This window comes from Chenopodium quinoa, unplaced genomic scaffold (assembly GCF_001683475.1).
Source record: "Chenopodium quinoa cultivar QQ74 unplaced genomic scaffold, ASM168347v1, whole genome shotgun sequence".
NCBI classification, from domain to species: domain Eukaryota; kingdom Viridiplantae; phylum Streptophyta; class Magnoliopsida; order Caryophyllales; family Amaranthaceae; genus Chenopodium; species Chenopodium quinoa.
The window spans coordinates 178554-198080 of NW_018742656.1; the positions used below are offsets into that span (position 1 = coordinate 178554).

Consider the following 19527-nt stretch of genomic DNA (forward strand, 5'->3'; position numbering starts at 1 on the left):
TATTTACTTTATACTATTACTTTAAAATTTAATGTTTATGATTTATTAGTAATTGGTATAATTTTATTTTTTTTAATATGAATTTACAAATTGTAACAAAACGGGGAAAAAAAGGCAAATTGGACTTTAGATGTGAATAATGCGTACTTTATATTATTATTACTTGAGTTGTGAAAATTGTACAATGATAACAATGATAAAAATCATACAATGATGGTATTAAACAAAAATTGGAAAATGATAAAATTGATATTTTTAAAATCGTACAATATACAATAATTGTCTATTCTTCTTCTCCTTCTTCTTGCTCGTCTTCGTCTTCGTCTTCGTCTTCGTCTTCGCCTTCAAGGTCATCGGCTAGTTGCATAGATTGGGAACTAGCCGAACCCGAACCGGAAGCGGAGGTTCCTTCTTCGTTGTCGTTGTGGTCGTAAGAACGGTCTTGTGAGCGATTTTCCGCATCCAACCAATCTTTGAAACACACGCACATTTCTAGTGTTTCGGGTTTTAGACTTGTTCTTCTATCGTCTAAAACCCTTCCGGATGCGCTGAAAGCTCGTTCGGAGGCGACGGAGGAAACTTGGATAGCAAGAATGTCTCGTGCCATTGCCGCCAAAGTTGGATGCTTCGAGCTTTGTTGTTTCCACCATGCAAGGAGGTCGAGGCTGTTTATCTCATCGTCGTCCATGCCTTTGGTGAAGTCGTAACTCAGGTACATCTGCAACTCCGAGACGTCGCTTTGCGTTCTCCTGATTGATGAATCACCTGAAAACCTTGAAATCAAGTTAGTAGCTTGTGAAAATAAATGTTTGGCCTTCTTACTTACGTTTTTGGATGGTTGGGAAGGCCCTGAGCGAGGAACGGTGCCATATTTGGCTTCATAGACTCTATATAAAGCAAAAAACTGACCCTTCACATTAGTCTTATAGTTTTCTACATCATCGTCAAGAAACATGCATTGAAAGTAAATGTCAACTAACATAAATGTGTTTTCATACTTTTGCCTAGGATCTAATATGGAAGCAAAAATATAAATCAAAGGAATCTCACTATAATATTTACGCCACTTTTTTTCCATTGTTGGAAGATACTGATCATAATCACTTTGATCGCGATGATCAGCGAAAAGTTGGGCGAGTAAGCATGCATTAGAAAGAAAGTTTTGAGCACAAGGATTGTAAACAGTAGAAAAACAATACGTCATGTTATATAATAACTGTAAAAATTGCATATATCTTTCACAGTTTTTCCAATCATCATCACACAAAGCATTTTGTGGAAATTTTTGGTTGTAAAATAATGTTAACGGGCCCTTGTACTCAATTGCCTTTGTTAACATGTCATAGGTGGAATTCCACCTAGTTGGGCAATCGGTTCTAATTTTTATTACCCTTATCTTTTGTTGTTTTAGAAAACTCTTCCATTCTTGGTATCTCATGTTAGAGCTATTAATAGACATAATAGCATCTCTGATTTTGCTGTAGTATGGGCCAATTGCCCGAACTCCATCCTGTACACATAAGTTAAGTACATGGCAAACACATCTAGTATGAAGAGCTTCACCGTCTAATAGTACATCGGTTAAGTTTTGTTTGATAAGATTAGCTGTGTATGTCATAGAGGTTGCATTATCAAAAGTCATAGACATCATTTTATCTCGAAGGTTGTATTCGTCTATTGCTTGCATTAAATGGTGAGCAATGTTAATGCCGGTGTGTGGGTATTCCAGCATTTTGAAATGTATTATTCTTTTTTGTAACATCCATTGATCATCTACCCAATGGCAAGTCACACATAAATAGTGATATTTATAACCACTATCCCAAGAATCGGCTGTTAAAGATACTCTACAGTTAAGGTTACTCAATTCGGCTTGTAACCGGACTTTGTACTCTAGGAAATTTTTCATTGCGGCGGAACGAACGGTTTTCCTAGAGATTCTTTTATGTTGGGGTTGTAGTGCTTTGTTAATGTAGGTGTTGAATGCGTCACTTTCCGAGAAAAGAAAAGGTTGTTCGGCGTGTACTATCATTTTTCCTAGTTCATCCCTATCCCTCTCATAGTTGTATGTAAAGCCGTATGGATGGAATTGGGAAATTTTGGGCTGGGTTGGATCACTAGCTGGTTTTGCACAAGCTTTCATGTGTCTAGATAAGTGTCCCGTCCCGTTTTTGGTAACTGCCGTGAATACACTATTACATGTTTTACATTTTGCCCATTGTTCACCATCTTTACTTAGGACAAAATAACGCCATACCTCACTCCTTCGGTTTTTCAAAAGTAGCATCTCAGTTTCGGTTAACCATTCATGATGTGTGTGATGGTTAGTAGTGAGACTAGTGGGAGTGGCAGTAGAAGGGGTAGAACCGGAGGGAATTCGGGTACTTTCTTGGCTACCTTGGCTAGAACAATAGTTTTGTTGATTACCGATATAATTAGGTGGAAATTGGTATGGTGGTAGTGGAAATTGGTTTAGTGGTGGTGCTGGAAATCCCGACGTATTATATGGCTCATAGCCCGGGGGGAAGTAAATGGGGTCATTGGTTTGACTCGTAATTTGGGGGCTCGTTGTATTTGGTGGTTCCCTAGAACTACTACTACGGATAAGTCGGTCTTTCCCCCTAGACCTAGATGATGGGTTGTTCGATGCCATAATTAACAATTAATTTTTTAATAAAAAGTGGTTAACTATAATAATAATAATTAATAACAACAATTTTAACAATAAAAATATCAATAATATTAATTAATAACAACAACTATAACAATAACAATAACAACAAAAATAAATAATAACAACAATTGTAACAATAATAATAATTAATAACAACAATTATAACAACAACAATAACAATTAACAACAATAATAATTAAACAAGATTATTCTAATAATAACAATAAAACAATAATAGATTTAAGATTAGTTTAGATCTTACAACCGTGCTTCAACGCTCCACTAATTACAATTACGAACTTTTTAATTTTTTCCGATATTAGGAAAATAATTAGAGAATTTAAGAGAATAATTAGAGAATTTAAGAAAATAAGGATTATTAGAGATTTAGAGAATATAAGAGATAAGAAGAAGAGATTGTGATTTTGTGATTTGGGAATGAAATGGAGGTGAGTATTTATAGAATTTTTGGGGAGCAAATTGGCAAAAAACTAGCCGTTTTATAGCCGTTTTTTTGGCTTCTAGCTACATGAAACGGTAACATTACCGTTGGCCCGCGGGCCAGCACGGCGGGTCATGCCCGTGCTCGTGCCGGGCCGTGCCTGGGAATTCTCAACCCTGTCCGTGGCACGGAAGTTGAACTTCGTGCCGTGCCGTGCTTGACTTCGGGCCGTGCCGGGCGGCACGCGGGCCAACCCGGCCCGTGCCCAGGTTTAATCATTATTATAGCGGAGTAACAAATAAAATTAAGAAATTACTCAACTTCATCGCTCTCTTCTACTCGTATTATCTATTTCAATGATCCTATTAAATGTAGGTTTATCTCATATCGTCAATTCCCATATACAAGAAAAGATTACATCAATTAAAAAATCATTTGAGAAAAATATAATTTACCTTCATGTTTGGATTTTCACTCATCAATTTCAATTGCTCTATATTTTGGAACAAGATAATTGTGAGAAATTGAGAATGGTCCATACTAGAAAACTTTACACAACAAAAATTGATCATGGTCGCTAACATTTTTAGTTTTTACCAATCTAATATATATATATATATAAAGGGGAGTTTTTCCCCGAGTTTTTAGAGAGCCATGTAGGATTTAATTTTTTTAGCGCGCCATGTAGGATTATAAATTTAAGTTGTAGCCAATTAAATAAGAGATTATTAATTTCTTTTACAATTAAATAATTCAAATGTCACGTATGAAAAATTGACGAATGAGATTTTAAAGTTTAAATTAATTAAATACAAAATATTATCTTTAGAGCGAGATTAGGTATTTTATCTAATATTTTAAAACTAATATAATAACAATTTAATCACATAAATATGAAAATATTTTTTTAAAAAAATACTAACAAACCGTGCATCGCACGGGCTTCATCTAGTAATTTGGTATTTAAGTTATTTATTTATCTATTTGTACGAAACTTATAATAAAATCGATCTTGCTAACGAGCACCCCGGGGCGTTAGTTAAGGATAAATTATATTGGTGAAAATGGTATTAAGTTAGGAATTTATGACAAAATCACGCGTCGTTCGGTGTAATTAATGTAAATTTTACTCTAATATTTACACTTTAATTCTATTATCTAACGCCCCGGGGGCGCTCATTAGCTTTTGTCTAATAAAATATTACTCATGTATGTTTAATTCATCAGTACAATTTTAGTGCATTCTACAGAACTTCATTACCATCAAAACTAAAAGATTATGATTTGTGATAGAGATTGCTAAAGAATGTGATTCTAATCTTAATGCAACGATATGACATTGACGCATGCATTTACTAGTTATTATGATTATAAACCACCACACTTTATTATCTCCAATACGAGTACTTTTTTTCCTCTTTTTTTTGGTGCTATTGATTTGATAAAGTGCGTAAATTAATCTATAATTAGTTAATTACATTTAAAGCATGTATTTATTTAGTATGACTGTCCAAATGACTTCTAAATTAATTTAATAATATATGTAAATTAATCTATAATTAGTATCCAAAGAATGTACGGAGTAATTATTTAGCATGACTGTCCAAATGACTCCCATCTCTTTCATGCCTTAATTTTCATTAAATTATCCTAGCAAAGTGTACTCCCTAGCAAATTAAAGCAAAAAGGAAAAAAAAAATCAGAAAAATAAGAACTCTAAACAAGATACTCAAAAAAAGAAATTAACAAGAATTTAGATAGAAGTCAGAGAATGAGAAAAGTAAGAGCTCAAAGCAAGATACTAAAACAAGAAATTAACAAGAGTTTAGTTAAAATTCAGAGAATTAGAAAAGTTGTAGCTCAAAACAAAGATACTAAAGAGAATTTTTTTATTTTATTTTTTGACGAATTTTAAACTTAACAAAAAAAATTGGAAACTAACAAGAATTTTAAACTAAAAAAAATTGGAAACTAAGAAGAATTTAAGGCAGTGTCTAAATGACTAATTATTCTATAAAATATCCGCATAAACTGCAAGTAAAATCAGGAAATAAAAAGCAGAAAAATAGAAAATTAAGAGCACCAAACCAAATACTAAAAACAGATAATTAACATTAATTTTTGGTTTTCGAACAAACTACACATTTTATTAATTTACCAACCATCTAAAGCTAACAAACTACTAAGTTCGAAAGCTTTAATCTATGTGACAATTTCTCTATTTCCGAAATGTGCAAAATTATGGAGAAAGATCACTTATGTTAGTCCTTATTTAAAAGTACTACTAGTGGCTATAATAGCACACACACATAAGACTAGTTGATTTAAGCAGAGATCCTAGGAACAGCCTTGCATACCAAAGACGACTTCATCTCCATTGAAAGCTTGAGACACTCGGTCAAGTCCACACCGTCCTCGGTTGGAACCCACTTGAAGTTCTGAAGCATCTGAGCCAACCACAGCTGAGCAGTAGCCATACCCATTGCCTTTCCGGGGCAGACACGACGTCCTGCTCCGAAAGGTGCCAACCTCAGGTCTGAACCCATGATTGGAACATCCTCCTCCATGAACCTCTCGGGTTTGAACTCGTTGGGGTCCGACCAGATCTTCTCGTCGTGGGTGATGGCGTACATGTTGACCATAGCGGTGGTTCCGGCTGGGACAAAGTGTGGACCCACGTGGGTGTCGTGGATGGAAAGACGAGCCCATCATCCTTCCTAAATCCTTCCAACCTAGTCATTTTCGGTTTCCCTCTCCCTTGTTTAACCCCTCCATGGTCCCACTCTTCGAACCGATGCACCCTCAGATCTCCGTCTTACATGCCCAAAAATAAACAATAATAAATTTGAAAAAATAATAGGTAAAGGACCAATTTTTAAGAATGCAGTTAAACAAATTTTTAAGAATGCAGTTAAACAATAAATTTGATACTTAAATTTTGGTTATAGGTATGAATGCAAAGCAAAAAAAAAAAAAAAAATTGGCATTTCTATTTGCAGGATTGTTGGTGAATTGAACAAGGGTTGGGAAGTGACCTTTTTATTTATTTTCTGGTTAGATTGGGGGTCTATAAGGAGTCACAAATTCATAAAGGGTGGTGAATTGACGCAGACAGGATTTGACCCTAAGTTTTAGGTTCACCCCAAGACTTAACCAATTAATATAGAGTGACAGTTTGTATTGATCGGGCCATATTTCTTTATTAGAATCTCATTCTGACTTCTGCCCTTCACACTTAAGCTGTTTAAATTGTATATTTTAAATGACATTACTATTTTTAATGATCTTATACTTGTTTTAAATGCATAGATGCTTATTAATTTAATCTGCTTGCAGCAAGATGTTGAAGGCAAAACGTATTACACATTTGAGTTCACTGCCCAAGCGCCAAATTATACCCGCCATGCTCTAAGTGTAATCTGCATTAACAAGGGTATGAAATAAAATCATCTTTCATTTACAAAAACATAAGCTATTACATTAGGTGGGAAAAAAAAAGAAAAAAAAAAAATCATTTTCCAAATTATACTAGTCTTAATAATTTAGGAAATATGACTTTCTTTTTGTGAAAGCCAAAATAGAAAAAGTAACCTCTTTTTATTTTAATTTTTTTTATTTGATACAATTCATAGAATTTAAATCAATTGTATTTAATTATTCTTGAATCCTACCACTAAGTATAAACCTCTGTATTAACTTGTGATTTTACATTGCATCTTCATAAATAAGGGTGTTAACTACCTGCTTCATGGCACAATGATTTAGACTCGAGGCGAGTCTCAAGCTTTTTCGATTTTAAATTCTCATGTTCAACTTACCATATACTTTGCTTGAGTTCAAATCTTATATTATGTTTTTACATAACTATGTTTTTGCTATTGTTTTTGAGTTTCTCAACATTACTACACACTTTTTTACTACAGTATTAAGTTGGATGCTATAATATGTAAAATAGAATAATTAAAAATTATTCTATTTTACATCACAAACTTGTTCACAAACTTATTAATTGTATTTAATTATTCTTGAATCCTACCAATAAGTTTGAGCCTGTGCACAAACTTATTTTGAGACTAAGTCTTTGTTGTTGTTACTGTTCACGAACTTGTTCAATCTCATATAATTTTCGAGCCAAGCTCGAATAGTTTGTTAACATCCCTAGTCAATAATCACGTGTCTACTAATGTTTGGCAATAAATTGTGTGCCGTGAAAGTCATGAGCAAAGTTTTGGCCGTCATTATTAAACTCTCAAATGGTTTGCATTTTGTTATGGAATATAGTACTAGTAGGTCTAGTACAATCGTACTATATTCACTTAAACAATTCAGTGATAGTTTTAACATCTTTACATTATTACTGAGCTCAACAAAGTTTACAGTAGTTTATTTTTGTCTGGATTGGTGTGTAACATGGTGTCATGGCACAATAATTTGTATCCAAATGATGATAGATGGACTAAAAAAAGCTCTACCCCATCCTTCAGTCCACTCAGGATGGAATTATACATTTATACTGTATGAAGACGTACATGCCGTGTATTTGTAAACTGCTACTTTGACTGATGTCTAAGATGTTCTCATTTTTATCATCCAAAAGAATGTCAATGTAACTATTTTGTGGTGGCTCCTTATTGTTGCAGGTAAGTTCTACACCTTGACAACAGGAGCAAATGAAAGGAGATGGGACAAAATGAAAGACAGATTATACACCGTCGTTGATTCTTTCAGAGTCTTCAACGCTTGATTTTATGGTAAACTAGACATCTCATATTGACACCCTATACTGTTTCTGCGTGAGTTGCACAAATTTTAACTTTATTCGAAGTTAATTGCTCCAAAAACTTGAATGTTGGAGAATACTCATTTTATGTATATTAGACCCGATTTTTTCAAAATGAACGTGTAAAAGTCTTCTGATTAATGAAATTTTATCCCACTATGTGAGTCTTGATGCGGTATCTTGATTGCTAGTACATAACCAAACATATATGCTAAACACTTCACCAGTTTCTGAGAAAGATTAATCCTCTCTACTGAAATTTTATGAATTTAACCTTCAAATTTGAGCTTAAGTCAGTTTCTAACTCAATTCTTACTGGAGGATGAATGATTGAAAATTGGTACTCTTTACCTCATCTATCTGTGTCGGTAAGAGGTAAGATGGCAGCTCTCATTACGCTTTTTTTCTTGAGGATAGTTATTAGCATTATAGAAGGAGTCTAGGACTTGAAAAACTTGTCCAATGTGCTTCTTACTGTGTATATATGAACATAGGCCATATGGGTTGGAAACTCTCTTAAACACTGATTTTTTGATTGGTAGATTTAAATAACTATATGGGCTGCAGGTTGTGTAGGTTTACTATAGTTTTCCTTCATACTGATGTCTATATCCCTATTGTAGCACCTTTGAGCCGTTATTGAGAGATTGGGTTGCATTACTCTAATATTGTGTATCTTAGAATGACCCCAAGGTCATGGGTTTGATTCCTTCCAACTGCGTTACTTGGGGGTGGCGATTCCTTTATCCTTCCTCCCATTCCCAAGAGTCAAACTTGGGTAACTAGGCTGATTTACTTCTAAGAGGTCCCGGTCTAGTAGGGTTGTTCTCCTTACCCACCCAAAAAAAAAAAAAAAAAAAAAAAAAAAAAAAAAAAAAAAAAAGAAAAACCGTGTACCTTAGCATGAGATTGTCCTTGCAAAAGTAGACACAAACTCATTATTACCATTACTTACTAAAGATGTTTTTTATGTCAACCTTTTCATCTTTTATAACAACATCATCTAAGATTTCTTTGACCTTTTTCCAAATTGAAATTTTAACTTCCTTCCAAATTGCTGATTTAAGAGCCTGATTTTGGTCATGCTATTGCTGCTATGATATTCTTTAAGAAACTACTACCTGCGTCTGGATGTGTAGTCACATCACTTGTGTAAATCACACCGTAAACATGACTATTAATTCCGGACAGAGGGAGTTAATCTCCTTAATAAGACACCATGATTGATGTCATTAGTGGAGCATGTTTCCTCATTAGCTACCAGCCTACCAGTAATGCCAACCCTAGAAGATACAAGATATTAGCTGACATAACAGTTTCCTGTGTTTGTTGTGTAACTTATGAAGGATTGAAGATGACATCCTGCATTCTTAATTGGAAAATAATTGTGAGATCAAACTTTAGGATCTAGAAATATAGTATATTATGGCGCTAATCTCAATGTTAAACCTGTTCTTAGAGTGATAAACTTTTCTTAATCATCAGAAATTCATCAGCATAATAACTGTTAGACAATGATGTGCCTTGAATAAAACAACACAAGGAGCAGGTAGTTTTTGTGGGTTGCACTGTTTTTGGGTCTAGAAATGAATTATGTTGAAGATGACAAAATTGAGGTGGAACTCACTTCTTTGGGTTCCCCCGCCAAAGAAGTGATATAGGATGTATACAGCCATCTATGTCATAGGCGGTACTTGTTGATGAAATTGCTTAGATATGTAATTTTGTACGAAATGTCTCTTATCAATGTCCATGGAAATTACTTAAATAAATGATATGTACGGAACATCTTATGTTAATGTCCATGGTAATTACGTTTTACTTAATTATGTGTTTTTGAAAAGAACTTCTACGGTCAATGTATTATTTAGATATGTGATTTTATAAGAAACATCTCCTGTCAATGTCCATGATAATGTCTATTCATCCCTAATTATTCCTATATTTTTTTTTAGATTTTTACTTCCACTTGCATTTGGGAATGAGAGAGGGAAATGATATTAAGAACCAAATTTTTCTATTGATTATTTAGTACTCCATTACAATAGAATAGATTCAAATAAGAGAGGGGGGAGGGAAATTGAGAAGGGTAACATTATGTGCTTTGGGTGGAATCAGTAATCCTTTGCTAAAGTAATTTCATTTCCAGCCCTAAAAATCTTCATACCAAACACGTTTTTAAGATTGCATTAAGGTAACTGAATAATAATAAAAATTGCGTTTTTTGGGAATGTTGTTGCATTATCATGAACACTAACCTAAACCTTATCGTACATAATTATTTTTAGATTTGTTCATTATCACCGACTTATGGGTCGTATGGAATTTACAGAACTTTATTTTGAGTCATGGATAGATATTTTGAAGGTGAGCTGGCCATAGATTAGATTGCATCACAAAGAAGAGTACAAACATGATCTGCAGAAACATAAAACACGTGGTGATGTAATTGCGCTGAGAAGTTGAATTTTTCTTTGATTCTTTTCAACCATATGTATGTTTGAATGGTCCTGAACTACCTTGAATTAGTGAACCTGATACTGTACCTGTCCAAAAAAACTTATTCCTAGCTAATCTTTTGAAAACTACTGATGTAAATAATGCCTAGGAGAACAAGTATCAGTTATCTGATTTCTCTGACGAAATCGAGCTTCTGAACCTGCATCGCCGAAGAGGCTCATGTATAAATCATAACAAAATTGATTAGTCTTGGAAAAAGTACAGTATTTCATGTAATTGCCAACATCAAAACCTGCTTATGCCAGCCAGCCAAAGTAATATCTTTCTATAATCTGGGAGATTAGATACTAATACATGGAGATTAGAAAAGTGCGTCGAGTAATTAGTTGTTTGCTTAGTGGTCCTGAAGACATTAAAATTTAGGATATAGAGTAGATGCCTCCAAAAAAGAAATGTTAATTGGGGTTTGTGCAGATAATGGGATTGCCAAAATCTGCATCATCTCATAATCTGGTATTATAATAGTGATCATTAACCTCCATCATTAGCAGCACTTGGTTTAAAAATGAAGAGATGGATGCATAATTGAGCATGTAATACCATGTGAATTCCATCTAGATCATGAGAACCAAGAATAGAATACACTTACTAGTATGGACCATCTTTTGGTAGCAAGAATATAAGGTTTCCCATGAAAGTCCTTTAATGGTTTTAAAACTCCCTAGCGCCGAAAAGCCAGTCTACTTTCTTTGGGACCCCTGAAAAATATGAATAAGGAGTTAAGTTTGCTTTAACATGTTAGGTACTAAATACTACAGATGTGAATCAATCTGGGTGTGCGCCCCTAGTTTGGTTCACTTTTTAAGTAAGGCTATCTAGCTAATTGTTAGCCACCTAACAATAATTATCTAGCGAGGAAAAGGGGAACAATTGTCATTTAGCGATTATTAGATGACTAACAGTTACAGTAGATATTTAACAGTTTTCTTCTCGTGATCTTTTTAAAAGATTTTCTTCAAATATTTTAACAAACCGAGATGGTGGTAATGATAACATAGTGATGAGGATGAGGAAGACGATCATGATGAAACGTTGATGACTACGTAACGGCACACGTAGTCTATAAAATTAGGTATAATGAGGAAATTAAAAATGTAGCAGAAGCATCCAACAAAGAAATAGGGAGTCTACATGGTAGCCAAATCATATACTAAAAGTTAAGTGATGATAAGGTCATATGCTTCTTCATGGGCACTCAAACACAGGGAGTGTCAATATTAAAGGCAACAGATTGTTTTTAATAATTTGTTGATCCTACTTATCTGAGCTCTAAACCAATATCATTGCTTCTTGGCATTAGGGTTTGTAATGGTGGTCCCCACTATTCCTGTATTAAGTGATAATCTACCTGTAAAACTTAATTAATTAACTAATCACCACTTAATTAATCACCATTGATTTCAATTTCAATTATTCTAATATTGTTTGCTTCTGAGACAACCAAGCTAGGATCTGTACTGTATCACTGCAGCAACAAAATAAGAAAACAGGGGTTCTAACTTATGTCCCTTCTATTTTGGGGTTCCCTGACTATTTCACCACCCATAGTGCTTACTAGCATATTAGCCAAATAATCATAAAAACTTTATAATATACAATTTTCTCTAATTTTCTATATGATCTTTGGTTGATTGCAGGATTAAATATCATTCATCATTCATTTGCCTCCCCTAATCCCCGGATTTGACATGAAGATTGGCATTGGTTATTGTTGTCAGGATATTCAATGGATTAAACAAATCAGCCATGATGTCCTTGAGATTCTAAGCTCTGTTGCGCTATATCATTACTTTCTAAATTTGATATTTTTAATGCTAATAAGCAACACAACACAAGTTACTGAATTCAGAAATTCATCTGCATTTAACTAAAATCAGATACTGAAGCAAGAAGTGCAGTAACTGACAACGAACCATCCGAGTGTATATAACAACGAATAATGAATCGATGTATTTCCTTTGCCCGAAATCTAAAACAATCAGTAATTGATTTTCATATCTAGACAGTTAACATCAAACCTAGACCTAAGCATCAGGTGCTTACTTATGAATCATTTCTGAACACATAGTTTAATGTTTTTTTTTTCTTCTGTAAAATTTAATACATTCATTAAAAATCTATTTGGCTTTTAAGCCTACCTAGAGCATGTTGTATCCAAAAGAAAAATTCTTCAAACTGGAATAATATTGCAGGTATTTCATTAGCTGATGAATTATTGTTATTTTTATCAGTGTATAACTTGTAGGAGACATCTAAAGATTATTTAGGGCCCTTCATAACTTCATTAGTGGTCAGAGGAATAATATTTTTTTCCATACACATTAAATTAATACATTCCCTAACCTTCTCATTTGACACATAGAATTTGGGGTACCTACAATCAACAGATGCTTGCCTAAACCATTATATTAGTGTTAATGGAGTTTTGATGTTATGCTTAATCTAAGCTTGATATTAATGTACGATATCCAAATCCATGATTATTATAAACCCGATTAAGAGTGTTAGAATCGATACCACGTAGAAAGCGAAAGAGGACGCGTATGGATCAACATTAGCATTACAGAATAAACATATAAATGTGCCAAAGTTCATGCATCATCTATAGTAAAAAATTGGATGTACATAAACTTGTACGGATATGCAACTATACCACTCTTAGGGTCCTTGTCCCTATGGGTTAGAACACACGATGACACGGTGATACATATACCTCTTTGAGGGTAAATTTACGTACTACTCGTAGTGGCATATTTAACACGTTTAGGGTCGTTTAAGGGATAAGAACACGAGTCTTATAGATCAGTGTATGTGTATCTTTTCTCCACTTGAACACGATTTAGGTGATGAAAGGGTAAATAAGGAATATGATTTTATTTTTTTTTTTTTGCTTAAAAAAGAATTGTACAGGTGGTGAGATCAAGATTCACCCCGATAAGGATATGAAGTGAAGCAAAGAAAATAGTGTGAATTTTTTAGGGGGGAAAAAAAAAGTACACCAAGTGTACAAGAAAACAAAAGAAAATCTGAATTGCATCTTTTGTTTACTGTAAGGGGAGAGAAAAAGGAGAGTGGCTTTTTTACAAGCGACTGCACAAACTGAAAATAACTTTAATAAAATCTTTAAAAAAAACAAAACCAAATATTCTCTAGAAAGAATTTGGATCCCTTGAAAAGAGGTGAACCATATGTTTATCAAAGTGTTACTCTTTGTGTATTCTTCAATCATTTCCAGGGTTTTTTTGCATCTTTAATTCATTATCATTTCCAGGAATCTCTGCTCTTTTTTTTTTAGGGTTTTTCTAAGCTATGTCCCTAAGGTATTCGAGTTTCTAAGGTGTATTCATGTTTTTTCAAGTTTCTAAGTTGTGCCCTTCAACTCGTTATGAATACTAAAATGTACCCTTATTAGTTGTTTAAATGTTATTTGAGAGTGTGATTTCGTGGCTTCAGTTTTCATTATTAGGGTTGCGGTGGCTAAGATTTCTTTCTCCTACCATTTTCCTACCTTTTATCATCTTTCTATTAAATTTATAATTAACTTTAGGTGACGTGGAAGTCCCAAGGTGGGTACCATTCATCAATGGTAGTAAGTTGAGGGGCACAACTTAGAAACTTGAAAAAGTATGGGTACACCTTAGAAACTCGAATACTTTAGAGATGTAGCTTAGAAAAGCCCTTTTTTTTAATACAATAAATTCCTTTTTTTTTGCTCCTTGTGTTTACAGAATATAGGATGAGGATGCATCAACAAAGCATGCAAGAATAAAGATGCATAGGATGCACCACGATCGATCATGGTGCTTAAACAAGTTTATACCAAACGATGAACAAAATTATTCTTCAAAATTCCGATAACACATTAATACTCCGAGGATTCCAAAAAAGTCCTATAAAAATGGAAAAAATAAATGAAAATTGTTTGATCACTATTATAAGAGCACTCACACTGGTGAACAAATTTTTTTTTGCTCATTCTCTCTCTAGCCACTTTCTCTCTCTTACCAACCATGAGCATTTTTTGTGAGCAAATATTATCCCACTAGTGAACAAAAAAAAATTGCTCATCAATCTCTCTCCTACTTTTTCACATACCCCATCAACATTTCTCTCTCTCTTACACATCACCATATTATTATTAATTATGTTTTGGTTAAATGAAGTTTTAGTGCTACTAATTACAATTATACTGTTATTTAACTTAATACAATTATTAAATATTAATTAATATTATTGAATTTTAATCGCTAAACAATTATAAATTATAAATCTCACTAGAAATGGGAGAAGAATAATATAGAGTGTTTTTGTGATTTTTGAAATTATACCAAAATATGTCAAAATGGATCTCTATTTGTAGAGAAAAAAAAAATTATAACTGTTGATGATTTTTTTTTTTTATTATAAATCGACCAAAATAACCGTTTTAAATTAATTACCGTTTAAAAACGGTAATATTTGCTGATTGGAGGAAGAAGCTGACAGAGACATTGGAGAAATGCTGGGCCCCACATAGTTACTATTCATCCTCAAATTTGCTCATAGGATGAGCAAATCAGAAATGCTCATGAGCATTTTTCAATATGCTCATTGATGGGGAACCATTTTTAACAAATTTGCTCACCATTTTTGCTCATGAGCAAAAAAATGCTCACTGATGTGAGTGCTCTAAGGCTAGCAATGTTGATGCAAAAACAATAAAACTGAACCTTAGTTGCGCTACATTTTAGAATAAGATACTTGTGACTTGTGAGAATGGACCATACAAGAGAATATTACACCACAAAAACTAGTTGTTGCTCACATGTATATTCAGTACTAATAATTTCGAGTTTTGGAAATTCTTTATCTAGTTAAAAAAACTTATTAAGAAAAATTGTATATGTATCAGAACCATTTAAGTGCTTCCTACAGAAATTCATCACCATTAAAAACTAGAAAAGATGGTGATTTGTGATAGAGATTGCTAAAGAATGTGATTCTAATCTTATTGCAACATGACATTGACATATGCATTTACTAGTTATTATGACTATAAACCACCACTTATTTTTATCTCCAATAGTATTTTCTCTCCTTTTATGCTATTAATTTGATACAATATACATTAAATCTATAATTTAACACCAAAGCATGTAATTATATAGGCTGACTGTCTAAATGACCAATAATTTCCTCAAACTCAAATAGCCGCGTAAATTGCATGAAAAAATCAATAAAAGAAAATTAAGGCAGATAAATCAGAACTCCAAACAAGAATTTAGACAGAACTCAGAATTTCTATAGCTCTGAAGCATAATTGTTAAGTCTATATGTGTGTCCAAACAACTTATAAGTGCTGAATTATTTTCTCAAATAGCCGCGAAAATTGGAAAGAAAAATTAAGGGAGAAAAATAAGAACACCAAACCATACACTAATAAAGAAAATTAACATTAATTTTTTGGTTTTCGATTACACATTACATAGGAAGCTACTACCACCTAAAAGCTCGGAAACTACTTAGTTCGCAAGCTAAATCACTTATGTTAGTCCATAATTAAAACTACTAATAGTGGCTATTATAGCACACACATACCATAACCTTCATATCATAAACAGACTAGTTGATTTAAGCAGAGATCCTAGGAACAGCCTTGCATACCAAAGACGACTTCATCTCCATTGAAAGCTTGAGACACTCGGTCAAGTCCACACCGTCCTCGGTCGGAACCCACTTGAAGTTCTGAAGCATCTGAGCCAACCACAGCTGAGCAGTAGCCATACCCATTGCCTTTCCGGGGCAGACACGACGTCCTGCTCCGAAAGGTGCCAACCTCAGGTCTGAACCCATGATTGGAACATCCTCCTCCATGAACCTCTCGGGTTTGAACTCGTTGGGGTCCGACCAGATCTTCTCGTCGTGGGTGATGGCGTACATGTTGACCATAGCGGTGGTTCCGGCTGGGACAAAGTGTGGACCCACGTGGGTGTCGTGGATGGAAAGACGAGCCCATGATAGAAGTGGGCCTGGTGGGTGGACTCTCAATGTCTCCTTGAGGATGGCTTGGAGGTATGGTAGGTTGGGGAGGTCTGAGTCGGCGACTTGCCTGTTGGCTCCGACTACGCTGTCGATTTCGGCTTGAGCCTTGGCTTGAATGTCAGGGTGCACCACCATCCTTGCTAGAGTCCACTCTAATAGGATTGCAACTGTATCTGTTCCTCTAAAGATCATTTCCTGCATTCGAAAATGAACAAATTAGAAAACATAAAACATATATAGATGATGATAAAAGACGCACTAATTAGATGCCCTAATACAAACTCATTTAAAAGAAAACATACATTATCCTCAACATAAACATCATATTGATGTAAAAAAAAAAAAAAAAAAAATTTTTTTTATCGCATCACTTACTACTTTAAGAAGTTTACTTATTATTGCATCATTTCATTTTTAGGATAAAAAATATCTATGTTCACACTGCAAATACCCAATATACCCTTACTTTTTCACACTTACTTTTTATTTTTATTTTATCTTACATTACATGGACAATTTTGTATTTTTACGTTTCTCTCTCTTACTTTTTCCCACTACCAAATTTTGCCTCCAAAACCCTTATGATGTAATAAAAAAAAAAACGGAGGAAGTATGATAGAGATATAAGGGCACATACATGGAAAAGGACCCACAAAACCCAACAAACAGCACATGATTATAAACAAATGTAAACGAATAATATGAACCCACAAAACACAAATTATACGAACTCACCAAAATGGCACATATTAAACCTATACCATTTCAAATAGTATACATACAATGAACAACAATTATAACATGATCAAGACAAAAAGAACATGAAATTAACAAAAATAAATGCATACCCAAAGAAGAGCAATCATGTCAGAGTCAGAAAGCTTGTTCTCTCCATCTTCCAAATCAAGAAGAACATCAACGAAATCCTTTGAATCATCATCAACCTTCTCACTCCTCAATGCTCTGTGCTCTTCAATCACATTACCAACATACTTGTTCACCTTACCAACTAAATTCTTACACCTTCTCCTTACTCCTTGTAAATCCAACCACCTTAGAGGGGTAAAATGGTCACCCCAGTTGAAAATACCCAGCAATTCATAACCCTCCTTCACCAACTCCTCAAGGTTATCAGCTTCCTCGGTTCTCTTACCAAAGAAATCGTAACTCTTTCCGAACACACTCATCATAACATTGTTCAACGATCCGAAATGCAATACATTTTTGATCTCAACATTACCCTCTTCACCCATCAAAGTGTTAATCTGGCTGACCATCTTGTTACCGATTTCCTGACGGAATCCTCCGAAGTTGGAGATTCTTCGAGGGCTGAACAAGTATGTTGCGGATATCCTACGGAGATTCCTCCAGTAATCGCCGAAGGGAGCGAAGCCCATAGCCCTGTTAAAGAGAAGCTCATAAGCCGACTCCTTAATAGGACGATCAGCGAACTCAGAACTGTTCAAAATCTCTTTAGCAGTCTCTGGCTCACTTGCTATCACAAAGCGAGTCAACCCGACTGAGAAAGCCATCAAGGGCGTAGCCTTAAGGCTTGTAGCAACACTGGATAAAATTCGGTGAGTTTTTTCGGAAGCGAAAACATGGCCGAGACCAACAAGGGGTAACCCGGTTGGTCCAGGGATAGCCGAAGCGGACTTACCGTTGCCGCTTCGGTTGTTTTTGACAGCGGAAAGAGACCATGCTAAGCCACCTGGGTACAGGAATATGGTGAAAAGGGACAGAAATGCTGCAAATGAAAGGAAAATGGGTGCTGAAAGAAGGGATGATGCTGTTGGTAGCAATGAGAAATTCGTTGCTAAAGCTTCTACTGACATTTTTTTTGGGTTTTTTTTTTTTTTAGCAGAAGAAAAAGTTGTTAGGTTAAAGGATGATGAAGAAGAAGATGGAAGGGTGATTTGGTGAGGGAGAAGAAGTGTGAAGGGCTGTTATTTATAGTGGTTGTGAAATACCTTATACAGTAATAATTTAATTGTAATTTATTACATGTATTGGAAATTTAAACTTCAGGTTATAAAAATACTCCTATAAGTATGGTATTTATGTTTAGGGTAGTCTTTGTACAAGTATCGAAAGTGTAACGGTGAAAAAGATGAAGAGTAAAAAAATTTTTTTTAAAAAAAGTGATTAACTAATTATTGATTGTGCCAAGCGATTAGCCAGTAATGAAATAGCATGGGAGACGGTGAATTTGTTTACAGTACTAGTTTTACCGTATGAGAGGTTTTTTTTTTTTTTTTACGAGTAAGAAAGTGGTTTTTTTTTTTTTTTTTTTTTTTTTTTTTTTTTTTTTTTTTTAAGGAAGAAAGTGCTTTTATATTGAGGTCAAATCAATGTGTTTTAAAAAAAAAAAAAAAAACATTAAAGTCAAATTAATCTACTTGATACTACTCCCTCCGTCTCTGAAATAATGACCTATTTGACCTAATTTTAGTCGAAAATTTTTTTACCCATTTGTTTTTCCCAACATCTATTCATTTCCCTTCCTTTTAAAAATGTCAGTTTGACAATCTTGTATAATTTAATTATATTGGTTGTTGTAAAACAATACTTTAAGGGGGTGTTTGTTTTGAGGGATAAAAGAGGAGGGATTAAACAAGTCTTTTGTTTGTCTAGAGAGATGGGGATTATGAAGGGGATAGGATGTGGATTAAAAAAGGGAGTTATCTCTCTAAATTAGTAACTAAGGGGGTGGTATAAGGGATGGAGACTAAATTTAATGGGTAAAAGACATAATTACCCTTAATGAAAGAGAAAGAAAAAGAGGGTGAAGAAAGGATAGTAATGGTATTTTTGTATTTTTATTAGTTATTCCAATCCAATCCCAACCCATACCAAACAATGGAATACACTATTTTTATCTTTATCTCATCTATTAATTCCACCTTTTTTTTATCCCACCTTCTTATCCCACTTAATCCCATTCCTCCTACCAAACGCCCCGTAATCTTATTGGCTAATAAAGCATCACATGAATTAGTGTATTATTACATCATGTTTATGTTTATTAGGCATGGGAGAAAGATAAAAACTTACTTCTAGGACTTTCTCTCTCCAGATATTAATTGCAAA

General features: G+C 34.1%; 1 protein-coding gene and 1 long non-coding RNA gene across 3 annotated transcripts; one reads left to right on the forward strand and one right to left on the reverse strand.

Moving 5' to 3' along the window:
• Positions 1–5223: 5223 nt before the first annotated feature.
• On the reverse strand, positions 5224–18944 carry LOC110722215 (cytochrome P450 78A5-like). 2 transcript variants are annotated; one of them, XM_021901484.1, is made up of 3 exons: positions 17286–18944; positions 16377–16632; positions 5224–5790 (listed from the first exon to the last, which is right to left on the reverse strand). In XM_021901484.1, the coding sequence occupies exons 1-3, from the start codon at positions 18270–18272 to the stop codon at positions 5441–5443; spliced, it is 1593 nt and encodes a 530-aa protein (XP_021757176.1). In that variant the 5' UTR covers positions 18273–18944; the 3' UTR covers positions 5224–5440. The 2 variants fall into 2 exon arrangements, with proteins under 2 accessions (XP_021757176.1, XP_021757175.1); XM_021901483.1 differs by lacking the exon at positions 5224–5790 and having other exon boundaries at positions 15812–16632; positions 17286–18942.
• LOC110722216 lies at positions 5784–8055 on the forward strand. The gene is made up of 2 exons (XR_002511557.1): positions 5784–6549; positions 7757–8055. It is a non-coding gene; the product is annotated as an uncharacterized LOC110722216 (long non-coding RNA).
• Positions 18945–19527: the final 583 nt, after the last annotated feature.